Source organism: Daktulosphaira vitifoliae, unplaced genomic scaffold (assembly GCF_025091365.1).
Source record: "Daktulosphaira vitifoliae isolate Bord-2020 unplaced genomic scaffold, ASM2509136v1 Scaffold_3, whole genome shotgun sequence".
Lineage (NCBI taxonomy): Eukaryota > Metazoa > Arthropoda > Insecta > Hemiptera > Phylloxeridae > Daktulosphaira > Daktulosphaira vitifoliae.
In genome coordinates, this window is record NW_026099574.1 from 34083274 (window position 1) to 34104724 (window position 21451).

Below are 21451 nucleotides of genomic sequence, written 5' to 3' on the forward strand. Positions count from 1 at the left end.
CGACTTTAAAAAAGTATAATTTAAATAAGTTTAATTTCTTATATCTTATGACCTTTTTTTCTATGTGCAATTAAATTATATAATGTTCATGAAAGTTAATGTATTCTCTTTGTAAGATATTTAAAATTAAAATAAAATACAAAACCTAGTATTTTAACACAAAAATAGCATATTTTTTAAAACGGTAGCCATTTTCATCAAGAAGAAAATCCATATTTCGAATTTTTTTTTTTTTTCATAGTAAGGTATATAATAAAAGCTTTAATTTAACATTAAATAAAACTGAATAAATGTATTTAGAAAAAAGCAATTTGTGTTGATACATACATTTTTCGAAAAGTTATAGCAATTTAAAGTTGAAATCGAAAATTTTAACACAACAATAGCATTTTTTAAAATACAGCAGCCGTTTGCACGTACAAGATAAGGTGTCGGGACAAATTTTTATTTTTCATTTTATAGTACATTTAATTTGATGTATGTTTAGAAAACGCAGTATTTCCGGAACATTTTTAAAAATTAAGTCGAAGAAGTTAGTTTTAGTAAAAAAGTTGCTATTTTAAATCCCCCTCAGTGAGCAGGTTAAAGGTTAGATTTTCAAAAAAATGATATTAAATGAAAGGTAAAAATCTAGGATTTTGATATAAAAAAAGTTAGGTTGATTTGTTAATTTTTAAAAAAGTTATTGTAGTTTTAAGAAAAAAAGTTAAAAAAAATGACGAAATTTACCGATTTTAAAAATTTTAATTTTTTTGGAAATTTCCCCCATTTACGGGAGACGAGGGAATTTTTTTTATTTTTTAAGGGTAATTTGTGATCTTTTGGACGTATCGTTGAGAAAAATCGGTTCAGTGAGAACTGAGAAAAAGTGAAAAAAATATTTTATTTATTATGGTAGTTAACAAGAAAAATTGTTCTCGCCGCAGCACGCTGGTTATCTAAATAAGCGATAATAATATATTATCGCTTTTGAAATAAAGATTATTGTTGCCACTAGAATTTTATTAAATTATCAATAATTTTTTAATATTGTGAAATATTAAAAATCAATAACGTTTGAAACCAAAAAACGTGAAACATAAAAAATTGATATTGCTTTTTTGTATTTATGTTGTTTAATGAAACGTATTTATTTTTGTTTATTCAAGATACTTTTAAGCTTTAATATACAGTATATTTCAAAATATCTGCTGAACTTAACTATTTATCATAATATTAATATTCATTAAGAATTTCAAAGAATGTAAATATTGGATTTAAAATTTTTTTTCGTAAAGTATTTTTGACAAAAGTGACAAATAATATTTAATAGTTATTTATTATTGACATTATTTGTATAATTCCAATTTATAACTGAGTCATTCATTTAATTATAATAAAGTGCATTTTATAGTATCTTATAAAAGTATAAATAGCTTAATAATAATTAATTATAATTTTGATAAATGCACTTACTGTTTTATAAATCGCTTTAAATCCTTTAGCTCGCAAATCACCTTTTCCAACTTCAAACGACACCAACAGTTTATTGGATATGGAAACAATCGACGGAGGTATAGTATTTCCTGAATGGTTGAGAAGCAATTGTCCCTGGATATCATTATCATAAACGAGAACTTTGTCATTTCCTAATCGAGGATTACTGCGCGTATTAAAGTCAACAAATGTAAGGTTAACTAAATGAGTTTCAGCTACTTCAATATACCACATGCAAGAGCTATTAGAATCATAGTTTTGTGGATAATTTGATGTATGAATTACACCTTGGGGTGCTGTAAATGTTCCACCACATTCTAAAATATTAATTTGTATTTAATTATTTTATTATAAAAAAATTATTCAAGTAAGATAATACAATTTGTTGAAGTGCTGAAATGTAAAACAGGCAGTAAAAAATAAACATTTTCATAGAACTATCAAATATAATAATAGCATGCATTGAAAATTATAATTAAATATCTAAAAAATTAATTTTTGTGCAAATTTAAATAATTTAAAACAGTTATATTACACTAATTTTAAATATTATAATTTTATTTTATTAATAACACTGAAAAGTTTAATGTTAAATTATCATTTTAAAAGTCAAATGTTTAGAAAATAAAATTTTAACGCTAAAACTAAAACGAACTTTTTAGTAAACCTAATTAAATATTTGATGCGATTAAATTTCAATTTACTTGAATCTACAGAAGTATATGACGCTGTGAATCCTTTTCTTTGAATTCCACCATCGGACACAAATTCCACGAATGCTATATTTCCTCCAGAAGTGACTTTTACGGGATCAATCTGTTTATGACAAATCCGAACTAACTCGTGACCTGAATCGTCTTCCCCACTATATATCTAAAATATTTCATATATTTTTATTATGTATCATAACTTTAATATTAAATGAGTTTTTATATTTACTGCTAAATAATCAAAGATACATTTATCTGACGATTCAAACCAAAAGTCATTCACAGTCACCATGACTGTCTTTCCGTGTTCAACTACTATTTTCCATTCACACGACACACTATTAGGATATATTCCAGGGTAGCCAGGAGAAGAAAATTTTCCATATGGTCGATTTAATATACCACCACATCCATCTGTTATCCACTCTAAACGGAAATTATCAGATTTGTCCCAAAAAGACAATTTTAAGGGAAAGTTGTAACTGATTTTTATGATATTCATTGTTGATGAAATAATCAGGGGAGGATCATTCTTACAGTATTTCCATAATATAGTACTAATTTCATCTATATTGTCTCCTTCAGATATCTAAATTAAAAAAGATGAATAGAAAAAAATAAGTATTCTGTTTTAGTTTAATATTTATATTATAAAATATATTTCATTTCTTTTAACAAATAACTATAAAAACTTATATAGGAATAAAAAGTAGTAAATAATCAGTATTGCTAATAATAATCGTGTAACTAATTAGTTGCCAAAATTATAATAAATAATTTAAGAAATTTACTATATATTGCGTAATTAAATTTTATTTTGCTATTAAGTTGTGTTAAATGTCTTACTGAAAATTTTGTTGCATTGCAAGAAGCATTGTTATCTGTTTGCAACCTAGGCATGACCCAACGACTATCAGAATATCCCAGAGTTGAAGGTATTCTATCCCGTATTGTAGATATCTTAAATGAAGTAAAAGTTATGTTTACTTTACTTCCTTTAGGAGCAATTATTGTCCAATCACATCTATTAGTTAAAGCAGTTTCTTGTTTTGTGATTTCTATTGCTCCTTGGTAATTTTTTAGTGTTACGTTACAATCTGAAATTAAAATCAATTTTTATAAAATCGATTGTTTAGTGTACCTATAAGAAATATATTCATTTTTTATATAATATAGAAAGTTATATAAATTGAAAAAATTAAATATACGTTCCTATATTAATACATATCCAATATTAATAACTAACACTGATAATTATATATTACCTGTAGCATACTTTAATGAAAATCCTCTTCCTCTAGATAGTCCACTACTTCTAAACTTAATATACATTTGATTTGATGATGAATGCACAAAAGATGAATGAACATCGGCACAAAAAGTACCCAATGACTTGCTTGCTGTATTTCCACCGTCAAAAAACTATAAAAATTTGTATAACAAACATTGTCACGCTTCATTTAGGATATATATATAATATAAATATATATTGGTTAGATTATATACAACATTTATTTAAAAACTATTTCAATAGACTTGTAGAGCAAAGAATAAGTGTAGCAGAGATGATAATACCTAGATGGATGAGTGGAGTGACTAGAGAAGATAAGATAAGAAATGAGCATATAAGAGGGAGTATAGGTGTAGCGTCAATCGTGGATAAGATAAGAGAAAATAAATTTAGATGGTTTGGTCAAGTTATGAGAAGAGAAGAATTGGAAGCCGTAAGAACAGTTGTAGAAATTAATGTTGAAGGAAGAAAAGATAGAGAAAGACCAAAAAAGAGATGAAGAGATTTTATTGAATGCGATATGAGGACATCTGATGTGAGCGTAGAGGATGTGGGAGATCGTGTCAAGTGGAAGTTTAGGATAAGGGTGGCCGACCCCAAGTAGTTGGGATTAAGGCGAGGAAAAAGAAGAAGAAGAAATTTAATAGACTATATCTAATTGAAGTATAGTTTCAAAATTGATTAATAACAAAAAAAATAATAATCAAAGATTTCATACATTTTCCTTTATACTTAATAAAAGTATACATGGAAATGTATGTTAAATATATCATTTTGATTCTGATAAAAAATTTAATTGTTTTTTTGTTCTAGCTGAATAAAAACTTGATAAATATTAAAAGAGTAGTAATACGTTATACGTATAATATACATCCGATTTTCTAATTATTTGAATTGCTATAATTTGGTTACAGTGGTTCATTTTGCATAAAAATAGTGACTTGATTATTAATAAAAAATAAGATAAATAAATCTATCATATTATGAGCTATGAAATAAATATTATTATTGTAATAGAACTATTAAAAATGCAAAGAAAAAAACAATTCGATTTACGAGAATTGTTATAAAATGTGTATACAAATTCATCACACCAAAAGTAGGACACTAAGCATGAAACGGACGAAATTAAGTAAATTATGGTAATTTTCGAAAAAACTCAAATGTCCTTTCTTCTTTATCGGAAATATGTAAAACACTTTTTCATATAGTTTTATGATTTTATTAAAATTTATCGAAAAATATGAGATACATCCGATATATTGATATTTATGTTTTATTTTATGGATTAATATATATTTTAATGTAAATATTAACATTAATATTATCAAAGAAATTCAAAATATAGTTATTTCTTAATAGTTTTTTGTTAAATTATAATCATTAAATAATATTATAACCAAATTTTAAAAGAATTATTATGAATTCTTACTTCAAGATAGTCATCTCGACATGAAGATCCAGAAAATCCACTAGCTGTTAACTCAAGATCCACTATAGTTAATTTAATTTGACTACCTTGAGTAACAACTATTTTATAGAAACATTCTAAAGTTTCTTGAACTGGCAAGGGATAATTTGGTGAAACAATATGACCTATACCAGAATTCAATGTTCCACCACAACCTTGAATATATACCATATTATTATAACTTTTTTTTAAATATTTTACTAGAAAATTATATGACAATATTACCTTTTGCTGTGGCATACCAGTGTATCGAAAATCCTTTCCTTGATTTAGATGCATCCGAAACAAATCGAATAAACAAAGAATTTCCCATCGATGATATTATTGGTAGTATTTTTGATCCACAAAACTTTCCTATCAAAGGTGATGTTGCATATCCTCCATTTCTATATTATGAAATAAATTAATATACAGGGTAATTTTAGCTTCGATGCGAAGCTGAGAAGATATTGGATTTACTATGATTTGTTTTTTTTGTGTCTGTTACCACTTTTTCTCAGATCTTACCGAACCGATTTCTTTCAATGATACGTCAAAAGATCACAAATTGTATCTAGTCGAAGACATTACCCTCAAAAATTGAAAAAATTTCTCTCGTTCCCGTAAATGGGGGAAACCTCCAAAAAAATTACAAATTTAATACTCGCTAATTTTCGAAATTTTTTCAATTTTTTTTACTTAAAATTGCCATACATTTTTTAAAAATAACCAAATCAATCTTATATAGATGCATGATATCATTACCTTTCATTTGGTATATTTTTTTTATATATCTGACCCTTTACCTGCCCACAGGGGAAGATTAAAATGACAACATTTTCACAAAAAATTAATTTTTTCAACTTGACTTTTGAAAATGTTCCGGAAAGTCTTACACTTTTATATATATTTTAAATTAAAGTTAATGTAAAATACTTTATCATGAAAAAAAAAAAAATTTTCGTACTTTATTTTATATTCACGGTGAGAAAGGCTCATCATTTATAGCGTTATAAAGTTAAAAATATGAAAAAGAATTTTTTTACAAAAGTCGTATTTTTTTTATTAACTTTGATGACTGTTTTCACCATGAAAAAAAAATAAAGTCCACATTTTTTTTTTCATAACAAAGTATATTATATTAGCTTTAATTTAAGATATATATAAAAGTGTCAGTATTTCCGGAACACTTTCAAAAGTTAAGTTGAAAAAGTTGTCTTTTTAAATCCTCCCCTGTGGGCAGATTAAGGGTTAAAATTATAAAAAAAATATACCAAATGATAGGTAAAGACATCAAGCATGTATAAAAAGAAAATTTATATTGATATGTTCATTTTTAATAAAGTTATGGCAGTTTTTAGTAAAAAAAATTGAAAAAATTAGCGATTTTTAAATTTGTAATTTTTTTGAAGGTTTCCCCCATTTACTAGGAAATTTTTTCAATTTTTGAGGGTAATGTCTTGGACTAAATACGATTTATGATCTTTTAACGTATCATTGAAAGAAATCGGTTCGGTGAGAGCTGAAACAGACACAAAAAAAATAAAAATTAATTAATTAATACATCTTAGTAAAACCAATACCTTCTCAGCTTTGTATCGAAGCTAAAATAAGATTTTTGTAAAAAAATTATTTTTTATATTTTTAATTTTATAATGCTATAACTTTTTGAAAGATGTATGGATCAATATAATTCTTTTTTTTTATAGATGCATGATATCATTACCTTTCATTTGGTATATTTTTTTTATAAATCTGACTTTTTACCTGCCTACAGGAGGGGATTTAAAATGACAACTTTTTCACAAAAAATGTACTTTTTCAACTTAAATTTTGAAAGTGTTCCGGAAAGTCTGACACTTATATATATATATTTAATTAAAGCTAATGTAATGTTCGTTATTGTGGAAAAAAAATTTCGGACTTTATTTTGTCTTCACGGTGAAAATGGCTACCAAATGCTATTTTTGTGTGAAAATTCTCGATTTTATTTTTTACAATTTTAACTTTATAATGCTATAATTTATTGAAAAGTAAACACAATTTTTTTATGAGAAATAATATTTATATCCCTTTTTTATTTGACATACATCTTAATCAGGATATTAATAAGGAACTAGCAGATCATGTAGCTTTTGGAATAATCCATCAATTTTTTAAAATAAAACACTATCTAAAGATTTGCATTGAAGCGTTTTTTTTTTTTATAGTGATTTTAATCATTGTCAGATATCATTATACTTGATCCAATTACGCCACGTTACCATTGTGCCGCAACCCCCTGTGCTGGGTTTTTTATTTTTTATTTTTTACGCATATTTCTTAAATTATTAACTATGTAATACTTTTTGAGTTCATCCCTTGTACCTTGTAAGGGTGTCAACTTTATTTTTTTTATGGAAATACATATTTTGAATTTAATGAAATGTTTGAGTTTTTAATTTGTTAATAAATGAAATTTGAATTTTTAATATAACTTTATTCGTTTATTAGATATGAACATTAAAAGGTTCAAAATGTTGATTTAATATAGATGGATAGTTCATGTATAATACACGAGGGATTACAAATACAGGTTGCTAATTAGTTTTTTATAACGTCGTTATCACAGTCACGGAGTGTTTATGGTGAATTATGGCTATCAATAGATATACTTTCTATTTGCCATTTGGTGTATTTCTAAACTCACAACAATGTGCCTTACTACCATTGATAATAAATGTAGCGTATCACCCTCTTCTTCTTTTTTCTCGCCGTAATTCCATCTACTTGGGGTCAGTCAGCCTGTAGAATTTAATCATGGAAACTTCAAAGAAGGGGATTTAAAGCTGATATAAAAATAAGAAAATAATTTATGAGCTTAAGACCAAAAAATATATAATAGAATGATAAAAAACCATTTGTTGGTTTATCGCTTGCGGCTGGTGAAATTATTATAGGTCAAAACATCTTAATTTGCTTTGATTGTTTAAATAAAACTGTGATTTATAATTAATTCATCTTGTTTCTATTAAAATGAAATTAACGTATAATAAATTAATATCTATTGTATTACATATTGAAAACATATCCTGTATTTAAACTATTAACTTCATAAATAAAAAACTATGTTAAAATTATATTTTTTCAAAAATTGTCGAACCTTATTTCTAAATAATCAAAGCGACATTCTGTACTTTCTTCTAAGGTGAAATTATTTACACTCAATTCAATTTGATTAGTTACTGGAACAGTTATAACCCAACTACAATCTTTATGATTTGGGTAGATGTCTGGATAATTTGGAGATTTCAAAAATCCTTCTGAAGTAAAGTAATTGCCACCACATGCTGCATAAAAAAAATTGTATATATAAATTTTAAATTAAAATACTTTTAAACAAATAAGTATTACCTTGTGCTTTATTAAGGGAAATATAACTTAGCATAAACCCATCATGAGCTACTGATTGATCAGTTTTAAATACAATTGTAACTCTATTACTAATTGAAGTCAATACTGGTGGTAATTTACTTCCACAAAACCTAAAAAAAAATTATTATTAAAAATTCTATAAGTGTAAAGCCTATATACACTTGTATGTGTTATTTTTAAACCAAACATTATATAGATAATCAGTAATTTAATATAATATATTTTTTTAAATGTTTGTTGGTAATAAATAAGAAGTAAATATTTAGTCGAATTTTAGAATCTTAGTATTCATAAAATAGCTAATTAAAAATTTATACTCAATGCAAAACCAATATTTATAGCCTCAAAATTAAACAATTTTAAATCTAATTTTTTTTTTTAATAAATACATTAAAAAATCATTTAAGAACTAAATGAAGTTAGTTTTATTAGTTAAAAATTAAATTAGTTTTTATTTAAAGATAAAAATGATAATTGTTATACTTATGTAAGATTACTTTATTTATAAAAAACAATCTATTAAAAAATCAATTATTAGTCAGTAAAAACTTATCATTCCTAAACGATAATTTAACTAATTTTTTTTTTAAATTGGCAAGTTAGTTTCCAATTTATCTTGCGATTATTTTTGAATTTTTAAAGGAAAATTATTTCCTTAAGTATATATAATAAAGTTTATGTTTAGATTCATATTTTTTTTAAGTTGTAGTAATTTTAGATTGCGGATAAAATCGGTACGTTTTTATATAACTATTTTAAAAGATATTTGGTAGTGAACGCCTTTAGTAAAGACCTAGTGGACCAGTTGTCACAAACATCGTTGATTATATTATATCGTGTGACAGCTGATCTCTAGCGTCTTTGCTTTACTCACCCCCTTGCCCACCTACCACCGCAAATCGATGACCTCCGTATCAATTGTCTTCCATGTACAGTTCACTTTCGTAAGTCAGTGACTTTTTGGTTTTTTGTAGCAAGCATAGGCGCATGAATGGTGTATTGTTTGGCCATTGTACGCCATTAATCTTTTATTTGTTTATTGCACCCTTGTGCTCAAAGTTCTCGTGCCTTCACCACCACCACTATTACTAAATAACTTCATTGCCGTAGTCACTTTTCCGCTGTCTGTTTTCATCTTCCATTACGTGCCTGGATCTACACTCCGACTAGTGATATTCAGATATACAGCACCACTACCACAAAATATCATACAGTCTACTCATCACTATCAACAACTTCATCTATTCATTTGAGTTTTATAGTATTTTTTAATGTTATTTATTATTTGTTTAATTGAGTTTAATTATTTTGTTTTATGCCGCTTCGCCGGTCATTAGCATTTAATTCCCTTCCGTTACTCCTCAAATTTAAAATACTCATTGAAGAACTTCTAATATATGTGGTTATTTGTTATTTAATTATTGTGTACTCTCGTTACTTATTGGATGTGCGGTTAGCCGTCATCCATCCAAGTGGCCCCTCTCCCGCTTCTATAAAAGCGATTTTTAAACACGCTTAAGATAAAACGGCATTCTAGTGCGATGCACAACTAGCCGTCCTACGGTCTAGCTTCCTCGTACAAAACAGATATTTTCCTTTATAAAAAAAAAATCAAGGTAACTGATTTAACTTTCGAGGACAATATTTTCAACTAAATAAATGTTGGGTTCTTTTATGTATTAATCAACAATATCAGTATAACGACAGGTAAACATTATATGCATAGACATAAAAAAAAACGGATAATAAAAAAATAAAGTATCTTTTGAACTTTTCATTGAAACAAAAGTGTGTTAATATAAGAATTAAGTAGATAAAAATCGCAGAAAACTATTATATACTTAATTACATTTTCATATATTATATGTTATGTTATAAAAAATTGTATTATGAATACTTCAATACCTTGCAATTCTCGATGAATTACCAACGATACTATTATCATAAACTTCAACATAATCATTATTACAAGTTCTATGATTTTCAAGTGAAAATGATAGCCATGTGATTTGTACTTGACTTGTTTCGTTTACTGAAATTATCCATCTGCACATTTGATTATGTGGATATTTTTCTGGGTGCTTAGGTGTTTGAATGATTCCATTAAGTTCATTAAGTATTCCTCCGCAAGCTATATTTTGTAAAATATTTAAACAAATTATACTGTAGATTAAGTATTATACAAATGGAAATGTCAGAATACTTATGTCTATTGTAGTATAGTTCGCCCGAAAGCCTTTGTTATTATTGGAACTATCTGTTGTAAATTTTAGTATCATAAAGTTATGTGTTGATATAAAGGGAAGTTTAGGAAGTTTATCAGTATGGCCACATAGCATTGCTATTCTATTCGAATTTTCCGTATCTCCGTCTCTAATCTATTAAAAAAAAATAATATCTATGCTTGTTTAGAAACTTATTTATCTGAATAATTGATAATAAATGACATCCAGTAAACAAAAACATCAGTAACTGTGTATAAAACCAGTGACTGAGCGTATCATGTTCAACCATTTAACATACTTAACCTATTATCCTTGACAAGTAAATATAAAGTATACCTCTAATGAATCATAAGTACAGTTAGGATATGTCACATCTTCAATGTCCATTGATAAAATTGTAAGTCTTATAGCTTTACCAACAGGTTGAGAAATTATATAAGTACAAACTTTATCATTTGGATAAGGATTTGGATAAAATGGAGACTCCAAGATTCCAGTTTTTTCGGTAAATATTCCTCCACATACTATAAAAGTAAAGTCAATATTATTATCTTAAAATTAACTCAACCCAAACTACTTAAAATTTAACTCATAACCATTATTTCTGAGGTTCATTAAATAAAATTGCTTTATTTTTTAATAGTTCATTTGAAAAATATAAAATATTAAAAACTAAATAATAGAAAAAAAAAAAGATTACCAATAAATTATAGATTGAATAAAATTAAAATATTATGCAATCATATTTTATACTAAAACCTAAGAACATCTAATATAACTTTTTTACTTCTTGCAAATTATAAAATATTTTATTTCAATATAATATTAGCATTGATTATGAAATATTAAATTATGATTTTTTATTAATTACTAGTTTCATATTTAATAACAAATCCCTCTATAATAGCTAATGGATCAGCTTTAAGTAATATAGTAACTTCATTGTTATTAATTATAATGGGTTGTTCAGATTTTGTAGATCCACAATAACGACTAATTAAAGGTGCCTTTGAATTTGAACCATCATGAATCTAAAAAAATATTTTTTTAATAAAATAAATATAAATATAAGTATAAATTTAAAAAAATCAAATTTCAATAAAACATTTAATTCTCACTTGCAAAAAGTTAGATTTACAATCTTTAGAAATATCTATCACAAAATGTTTTATGAACATGAGTTTTAACTTTTGTTTTTGTTTTTGTGGCAATTTTATATGCCATTCACAATTTAAACTGTTTGTGTTGCGACTATTATCACTCAATAAAACATTAGAAGATACTGTCCCCGAAGGACTTGTATATATTCCTCCACATCCTGGAATACCTAATTAAAACATTCAAGTTAAAAATCAAAATAGTATATTGTTTTAAGACTTTAATACATATTACTTTTAATAAAAAGTGTAAATTAGTTCAATAATAAAAAAATACCGTCTAAAGCAATATATGTTATCTGAAACCCAAGATCTTGACTGTCTGAATCAGAGTGAAAATGTATATGCGCATGTGAACCCGATGTTAACAAAGGAGGTGGTATTGAGGTATTGCATAACTTTTCAATAATTGGACTGTTTTTATTCATTCCATCTCTTATCTATAAAGTTCATTAATGAAATATAATTTTATTCCATAAATTTGTTGAAGAAAAATTAAATAAACATTAGAGCATACTGTCAAAAAATCATATTTGCAATTTTCATGATTTTCAATTCGTAGAGAAAAAAATTGAAACTGTATTATCTTTCCGGGTGGAGCATTAAGAGTCCAGTAACAATCTCGATTAGGGGGATAATTACCAGGAGAACCCGGAGAACTTAATATTCCATGAGTTTCAAAATCTATTACTTCACTACAATCTAAGAATTAAATATTTTCATTCATTTTTTCTACAAAACTTATAAAACATTTGCATTAAAAAATATTAAAATGATAAAATAAAATTATACAAAGTTCAATGTATAAAACTCATTGAAAACTATAAATCAAATTTTACTTAAATAATTTATCTGTGTAAATAATATTTATATGGTGATTCTGTAGTCATAAATCTCTCGTATAATCGAAAAATAAAAGAATTATTGTTAATTTCAATTTGTATTTTTGATTTATATGTAGTTCCCAATTAATTAATTATGAGGAATTTTTTACATTCTTTCCTTCCATTTTAAAAGGGTAGTAACTTAATTTTTTTAATGAAATATACATAGGTGGTTAACTTGTTTATTAGGTGATAATCAAATTAAGAAAATGGGTTTACGCCAGATCGACAGTCAGTGTAAAATTTTTTCAAAAAGTATGAGGAGTTCTCATACAAAGGAGGAGAATCGATGACCTAGTAATGGAAATCGAAAGGGCAAAAAGAAAGAGATTTTTTGAGACGGTAAAAGATAGAATGATATAAAATGTGTGAAGGAGACATAAATTATGTATGATATAGATTTGCTAATTGTATAAAGAATATTGCAAAGGAGATTAATGGTGAGAGTAGAAGTATAATTCTAGGAGACAAGGAAACCTGGTAGTGGGATGAGGACGTTCAGAAAATCATAGAGAGTAAGAAAAACAGTTTAAAGTATGACCAAAGAACAAAAGGATAGAATATTGGACGGAATATAAACGCTTGGGTAAAGTAGCCAATAAGTCTATAAACTTGCAAAAGTGAGAGAAAAAAGTCTAAATATTATCATTATGTAAGTTATATTAAAAGTGTTAATAAATGGGTACATAAATAAAGTGATGATGATGTGAAAAAAAGACGAAAGAGTATTTTGAAAAATTACTGAATAAAGAGTATCCTAAAGAGACATTAGAGAATATGTCGTGAAACGAGGGACTGGTAGATTTAATTAGTGAGAAAGAGGTATGGGAGGCAGCGGCATCGTTGAAAAAAGAATAAAGCAGTAGGACCAAATGAAGTGCCAGTAGAAATATGGAAATTATTAAGCAGTGTTCGCATAAGGTGGTTGAAGGAACTTTTAAATAAAATCTTATTAGAAGGGAAAATTTCAAATTAATGGAGGAATAGTATTATGGTGCCGATATTTAAAGGTAAAGGTGATATACAGGAATATGGAAATTATAGAGGCATAAAGATTATGAATCATATTATGAAAATTTGGGAAAACATAATAGGTAAGAGAATAAGAAATAAGACATCGATATCTAAAAACCAGTTCGGATTTATGCCTTGTAAGTCAACAATGAAGCCAGTATTTTGTGTGTGGCAACTAATAGAAAAGTTTAGAGAAAAGAAGAAAAAGCTGTGTATGGTAATTATAGATTTGATATGATGGCACTTGCACCAGGGTAAAAAGTAACAGAAGGTTTTAGGGTAAGATAAGGAATGCATCAAGGCCTTATTTATTTTCTATAGTGATGGATGAAATCACTAGAGAAATACAAGAAGAGATACCGTAGTGCGTGTTGTTCGCTGACGATATAGTGTTAATAGGATAAAATAGAGAACAAATTAATCAAAAGCTAGAGGTTTGGAGATCAGTTTTTGAAGAAAAGGGTTTAAGAATAAATAGGAATAAGAAAGGGTATATAGAGTACGAGTTTGAAAAAGGAGAACACGAGGTAGGTGAAATGAGGAGTTCAGTGACAATAAGCGAGGACGTGATAGGAAAGGTAGAAATTTTTAAGTATTCAGGATCAGTTGTATAAAAGAGCGGTGATATTGATAAGGATGCAAGACATAGAATTAAGTGCAGGTGGTTAAAGTGGAGAGAAGCGTCTGGTGTGTTATGCGATAAAATAACTCCAATTAGGCTAAAAGGTAAATTCTATAAGACTGTGGTGAAACCATCTGTTATTTAGAATGTTGGACGGTTGACAAGAAAGTAGAGCAGAGAATGAGTGTAGCAGAGATGAATGAGTGGAATGACTAAAGAAGATAGGAGAAGGAACGAACAAATAAGAGGAAGCATAGGTGTAGCGTCTACCGTGGATAAGATAAGAGAAAATAGACTTGGATGGTTTGGTCATGTTACTTAGGATAGGGCGAGAAAAAAGAAGAAGACATAAAATTTATTTATTAACAGAACGATATTTATAAGTCTTTAATAGAATAAAATTGATTACGCTATTCACTGAAGGTAGTTGGTGAATAATTTAAAGTTTTTGCCAACTATTTTATACAACTTATCCTCACTAATATCAATGATTATAAGCCAGGACGAATTGAAAAAACTTTTAAATGAAGTAAAATGACACAAATCGACGCACGATTCCTAGGTAAAATAGTCTTGTCTTCTCAATTCTTTATAATTTTAATTTAAAACTTTGCAGCTCATCTGGAAATCTCCTATTTTCCTGCCATCCAAGTTACTCCTTATAACTAATTAAACTATAACGTTATTATAGACGTATAATTTAATGCTTCTTTAGGTATAAAATATATTTTTAGATTTATTACAAAATATTTTTTTTATCGAAAAATGTTTGATGGCTAACATCAAAATCAGACTTTGAAATAATCGTTCTTTTAAATCGTAATAAATAATTCAAATATTCATTATTTATTTTAAAAAATCAATAAATGTGTAATTACCGACTGTTATTGATGTATAGTTTAATTTAAACCCTCTATAGTTGCGAGATGAATCTGTGCGAAATCGTATGGTTACAATGTTTGTAAATGTGATAATGCTGTTATTTGCTGGTAAAGTATTTCCACAATATTTTCCTAAAGCCTTATTATCTTCGTCACTTCCAATTACATTTCTTATCTAAAATTATTTTTTTTAATTGATAATTTTCATAAATTCAATTACCAATTTACTTCAACATAATCGCTTCGACAATCATATGACTTTTCCAAATCTATCCATTCAAATGATATTTTTATAATTTTTGAATTATTTATTTCAATAGTCCAATAACAATTTAAATCACTATCATACGTTGAAGTGGTATTACTAATAGGGTAATGTATTTCACCCTCTGACTCAAATAAATCACCACCACAACCTAAGTTAAGTTTAAAATACAAATGTTTAATTATTTTAGTAATAAACCTAATAAAAGTCTGGTTTTTACCTTCTCCTAAAACATTTTCACAATTTCGTCCGTAAAAACCAAGAAAGCATTCACAAGAATAACTTAAATTATTTCCTTCTTTAATGCAAAAACCATTTTCACAAGGATTTTTTTCGCAAATGTCAACTTCTGTTTCACATTTATTTCCTATAAAAAATCAAGTAGTTTTACTAGGATATAAAAATAATACTTTATATATTTATCTTTACCAGAGTAACCTGGTTTGCATATACACGTGAAATTTGTTTTGTTGGCAACACAATCTCCATGAATTCCACAAGGTTTTGACACACAAAAATTTGAATCAATATCACTTGTATTTAAAATTACACAACCTCTTTCACCAACTCCATTTCCTGTATAACCCGGCCGGCAAACACATTGAACAGGTTGGCCAAAATATGCTACAAATTATACAAATAAATATGAAAAGAAATTTCTTTGTAATATAACATTATCTTTTTATGACTATGAGAATTTTAAAAATGTGAATGGACAGCAAGTGTCGTCTAATGAAATATTTTAAGATTGTAAATTATTTTTGCTAAAAATATAATTCATATTTTTCAATTTACATGTACAAACAGCATTAGGATGGCAGTTTCCATTGTTAATTGAACAAGGTCCTCCAGTGACAATAACACAGCTTATGCCATCACCACTATACCCGGGTGGACATGATTCGCAACGGAAAGACCCCTACAATTATAATAAGTTAATATTAATAATTCAAAACAAAACAAATAAATAAAATAATTTAATAATATTAAAACTTTAATTAAAAAGTATAAAAAATATGTAATTATATTGAGACTAATTAATCAATTTACCCTAGTGTTAATGCATTGCACTCTTGGCGCTAAACTACATCCACCATTATTTTCTAGACATTCATTAATGTCTGAGCACACAAATCCATCTCCTTCGTAACCTTGATACATAATTTTAAAATTAATACAATACAATTAATTGTATTTTAAATTAATAAAATACTTTTTTTAAATTAGTTAAATTGAGCTCATGTAAAAATATAAATAAAATTATGTTAAAATGATAAATCTATTATTAGAAGATTAAGGATCTATTTAAAAAATTACGCAAAAAGAAAAACGTCTATAGATATTATAAACATGTATTATTTTGACGCCATACCTGCATAATCTATATTAAGTAATATTTATAGTTATATAAAATATTTTTAATAGAGTCCAAAATTGTTAAGAACTAAAATATATTTTGTTAAATCAATTAAAAAGAAAATCAATACCAACTTTTAAATGAAAATAATTAAATTATTTTAAAATTCTTAGATTAAAATTATAAGTTTTGAAATAAATATAAATACATTTTTTTTAAATTATACCTCTTGGACAATTTCCACAAGTAAATGATCCTTTTGTATTTTTACATTCGACAAGTGGATTAGAAGAGCATGTGTGTTTATTTTCCTTACATTCATCTACATCTTTCGTACAAGCCGGGATATTCAGTTCATTTGTCCATCCCTAAATTTAGAATGATTGTAAATTTTGGGTACCAATGAATATTAAATATACTGACCTGATTACATATACAAGTGTATCCGAGGGACGTTGGTTGATTAATACACACTCCATTGCCACACAATTCTTGAGACGTTACTGCATTACAATCGTTTTTTTTTCTTGTACAATGCAAACCATACCAATTGGGAGCACAATGACATTCGTAACTTCCTGGTGTATTTTTACACTCGGCTCCATTTTGACAGCCTAAATCTGTTTGCAAAAAACGTGCACATTCGTCAACATCTACTTCACATAACCTCCCCTAAAAATTAATTAACTTCAATGACTAAATATGAATTTAGATACTAAACTAGTACTTAAAATGATCTATTTACTTTAGATCATTTAAAACAATTATTAGCATACATTTATTATCATACATTTTGATTCTAACCTGCCAGTTCTGAGGACAATTACACTGAAATCCATTATACTGATCTAAACACGTACCTCCATTTAGACATGGATTACTCAGGCATTCACTTACAGACAGTAGATTTATGAGATTAGTTACTTTTTTCTCTAAATTGAATAGCTGCAGCAGATAAAAAATTTTTATTGGTATTTAAGTTACTGTATAAGGTATTCCACCAGGTTTCAACGTCTTTAATAACCATAATCCAAAGAACTTTTCGTTACTTTTTTAATTTTTAAGGTTTTGGATTATGTTGAAAGTATATTTTTCATTGTTTATTTTTAAAAAAATACATTTTTTTTATTTAAATAAAATTTTTAAATAATCATGTTTTAGCTCTTTTCTTACAAAAAATATTGATGGGTAATATAAACTTTAGGATTAGTACTTATTGAGTTACAAGCATTTAAATATACAGTGTAAGTACGTAACGTGAGTACTTGAACAGTTGCATATATAACGTAATTCTCCAACCGTTACATACTTACTCTATATATTTAAATTCTTGTAACTCAATAAGTACTTATCCTAAAATTTATTTTAACCCATAAATATTTTTTGTAAGAAAAAAGTTAAAATATGGCTATTTTAAAATTTTAAAAAACAAATTTTTTTTTTATTATTTAAAAATAAATAATAAAAACGGTAGTATAGTGGGGTCGCGGCACTGTATGAGCGTGACATAGTTGTGACAAGTGTAGATGATATCTAACAGTGATTAAAATTACTATCATAAGAAACGCTTCGATGAAAATCTGTAGATAGTGTTTCATTTTAAGAAATTGGTGGATTATTCAAAAGCAAAATTAACTCCTATTTCCTTCATTATTCCTAATTAGTAGTTCTATGATAAAAAATTAATCCAGTGAGTCCTAAGAAAAAATAGTGACAGACCACTCAAAAAAAGATATTTATATAATATATATATATATGATGTATTTATATATTATATAAATACATCATAAAATTAATACTACGTCAGCTTTGCATCAAAAGTAAAAAAGTAACAAAAAATATACATTGATCCAAAAATTAATAAAGATATCTGGTAGGATATTTTGTATAACGCAGAATAACATGTTGTAATTAACCTTTTTTTTACTTACTCTTACTTCAAACTTTCCGATTTTATTCTTGGTCTATTAAATAAATGATAAAAAAAAGGTCATTTTTAATTAAAAATTAAATAATTTTGTAACACTTACTGGTTTTGAGGGCAAAGCTATAGAGGAACTATTTATCAAATTCATCTCTAAAGCAGTAAGACGTTGAAGTATACTTCTAGGTCCTTCTAATAAAGGTCCAAAATTTTTTATAGAGTCTGCAAAATTGGATAAATCATACGATCGAAAATTTTCTACTTCCTCCCAAGCTTCTTTAGACTGTAAAAAGTTAAATGAGAATGAAGTAACACAATTAAACAATTTCAAACAAATAAAACCCTTACCATTGTAATTATATGTTGTAAATTTTCATTGTTAATATTAATGAAGCCTTGTCCTTTTGTAACTAATGAAATATTGTGATTTGTAGCACCTTCTATATATAAATGGCCATTTTCCGAACGAAATCGAGGTCTAAAAATTGACATGATAATTCTGTATTTTTTTTATAAATATGTTGCTTATGTTTACCAAAAAGGAACTATAATTTTCACGTTAAGAAACCTAGTAAAACACATCCTTCACAGAATGGTAATGGCACAATTAGGATGCGGCATAGTTGAGTAATTTATAGATGATATCTGACAGTGATTAACATCACTATCATTAAAAACGATTCATTGAAAATTTGTTAAATTTTATTACGATCAGTAAAAATTACGATTTTTTTTTACCTTGTCGGCTGATTTATCATAATAAAACAATCGGAAAACTTTTTTCAAAACATTGCATATTATATATTACTACGTATTATAGCAATATAATTTAAATAACTACCTTATCGTTCTTTTCTATTTATAGAAATAAAAACAATGGATGATATATAATTAAATTTTAAGATATATTTTAGGATTTGTAATGCGATTTTTGTTCTATATAAAATTTAAATATTTATTTTAATATTTGAACTTTTAATAAAACACTTAACGTATACATTGCGATATCACAATGCAAAGTCTAAATATAAATTTAAGCTTTGATTCCTCATAAAATTTTGATTATTTAATTAATTTTATCCGTTTGACAATAATTTAGTTTAAACTATACTAACCTTATAGCTAATATATAAAATCTAAAATACCATGATAAATATATATATATATACAGCATGGAACAGATCTAACTGACAACTCATATAACTTATGATCTACATAACATTTATACTTTTTTTCTTTTTAATCAATTTTCACAATATAGGACTATATTTAAAATATATTTTGTTATTTTTCGCAATTACAAAAAATATTTTAAAAATAATTTTTTTAATAAAATTTGTTTTAAGATTTAAAGATAGCCACTTTATAGATAAGTTTTAAAAAAAAATTTTGATACCAAAAACTCTTATTTTAATTCAGTAGTTACTTTTATACAGCATTTTAAAATTTGTTAAATTTTGATTTTTTATAAAATTTTCATGGTATCAAATGTTCGACCATTTTATATAAAGTACAGAAGTAAACATTAATTATGTTATTTACTGGTAACAGTACGCGATTTCTTTTCTATGGATAATAATAACGTTTAACGTGCTTTATTTAATTATAATTATTTTATATCAAAATCCTAGATTTTTACCTTTCATTTAATATCATTTTTTAAAAATCTAACCTTTAACCTGCTCACTGAGGGGGATTTAAATAGCAACTTTTTTACAAAAACTAACTTTTTCAACTTAATTTTTGAAAATGTTCCGGAAATATTCACAGTTTTATTTAATCTTCAATTAAAGCTTATATTATATACTTTACTATGAAAAAAAAAATTTGAAAATAAGAAATTAAACTTATTTAAATTTTTTTTTTTTTTTAAATTTGAATTAGCTTAAATTGCTAATTTTATTAGTGAACAAAGTGACGAATAGTTGCCGAAACAGTATCACTTTTGTTTTCACAATCAAGGTACAAGGTTCAATTTAAGCTAATTCAAATTTAAAAATTTCTTTTTCGACTTTAAAAAAGTAAAATAATTTAAATAAGTTTAATTTCTTCTTCTTAAATGCTGTATAAACGTAATTACTGAATTAAAATAAGAATTTTTGGTATCAAAATTTTTTTTTAAAACTTATCTATAAAGTGGCTATCTTAAAACTTAAAACAAATTTTATTAAAAAAATTATTTTGAAAATATTTTTTGTAATTGCGAAAAATAACATAAAACATATTTTAAATATAGTCCTATATTGTGAAATTTGATTAAAAAGAAAAAAAGTATAAAATGTAATGTAGATCATAAGTTATATGAGTTATCAGTTAGATCTGTTCCATGCTGTATATATATATATTCTACCTAAATATACAAATTAATTAGTAAAACATATTTTTAGCCGACATTTTATTTTTATAATAATTGTTTTGATAATTAAATAAAAAAAGTGATTTCTATTTAATAAATTATATTTTACTTACTGACTACTGTATAATCCATTGACAAATTCAACTAACGTTAAACATAATAGAACACAAAAATAATTTTTCCTTTTCATTTTTGAATTTTGAAAGAATTAAAAATGAGAATATATTTTAAATGTCATAGATATATTAAGAAATCATTTTATTGTTTTACATACATATATATATATATATATTTATATATTTATAGTCTATACAATATTATGTGAATTTTAATTAGATACACATAGACCGTAACTGTATAAAATATTAAATAGTACTAGCAAAATAGTAATTATTATTTTTTTTAAACAGAATGCTAATGATAGT

At 25.8% G+C, this 21451-nt stretch overlaps 1 protein-coding gene across 1 annotated transcript in view; it reads right to left on the reverse strand.

Annotated features, from left to right (window-relative positions):
• Nucleotides 1-21304, reverse strand: part of LOC126902194 (cubilin) — a 45517-nt gene extending 24213 nt beyond the window's left edge. The window contains exons 1-29 of the mRNA XM_050679221.1: nucleotides 21140-21304; nucleotides 19019-19148; nucleotides 18777-18953; nucleotides 18678-18710; nucleotides 17551-17691; nucleotides 17170-17418; nucleotides 16973-17114; nucleotides 16440-16540; nucleotides 16185-16308; nucleotides 15819-16013; nucleotides 15610-15756; nucleotides 15353-15540; nucleotides 15122-15299; nucleotides 12241-12425; nucleotides 12001-12163; nucleotides 11685-11893; nucleotides 11438-11597; nucleotides 10903-11090; nucleotides 10545-10719; nucleotides 10247-10472; nucleotides 8321-8451; nucleotides 8070-8256; nucleotides 5174-5334; nucleotides 4910-5103; nucleotides 3452-3608; nucleotides 3033-3283; nucleotides 2416-2775; nucleotides 2181-2349; nucleotides 1456-1793 (exon numbers count right to left, since the gene is read on the reverse strand). Of these exons, the coding sequence (XP_050535178.1) occupies nucleotides 1456-1793; nucleotides 2181-2349; nucleotides 2416-2775; nucleotides 3033-3283; nucleotides 3452-3608; nucleotides 4910-5103; nucleotides 5174-5334; nucleotides 8070-8256; nucleotides 8321-8451; nucleotides 10247-10472; nucleotides 10545-10719; nucleotides 10903-11090; nucleotides 11438-11597; nucleotides 11685-11893; nucleotides 12001-12163; nucleotides 12241-12425; nucleotides 15122-15299; nucleotides 15353-15540; nucleotides 15610-15756; nucleotides 15819-16013; nucleotides 16185-16308; nucleotides 16440-16540; nucleotides 16973-17114; nucleotides 17170-17418; nucleotides 17551-17691; nucleotides 18678-18710; nucleotides 18777-18953; nucleotides 19019-19148; nucleotides 21140-21216 (5136 nt within the window). The 5' untranslated portion in view covers nucleotides 21217-21304. The remainder of the gene's footprint in view (nucleotides 1-1455; nucleotides 1794-2180; nucleotides 2350-2415; nucleotides 2776-3032; nucleotides 3284-3451; nucleotides 3609-4909; nucleotides 5104-5173; nucleotides 5335-8069; nucleotides 8257-8320; nucleotides 8452-10246; nucleotides 10473-10544; nucleotides 10720-10902; nucleotides 11091-11437; nucleotides 11598-11684; nucleotides 11894-12000; nucleotides 12164-12240; nucleotides 12426-15121; nucleotides 15300-15352; nucleotides 15541-15609; nucleotides 15757-15818; nucleotides 16014-16184; nucleotides 16309-16439; nucleotides 16541-16972; nucleotides 17115-17169; nucleotides 17419-17550; nucleotides 17692-18677; nucleotides 18711-18776; nucleotides 18954-19018; nucleotides 19149-21139) is intronic.
• Nucleotides 21305-21451: the final 147 nt, after the last annotated feature.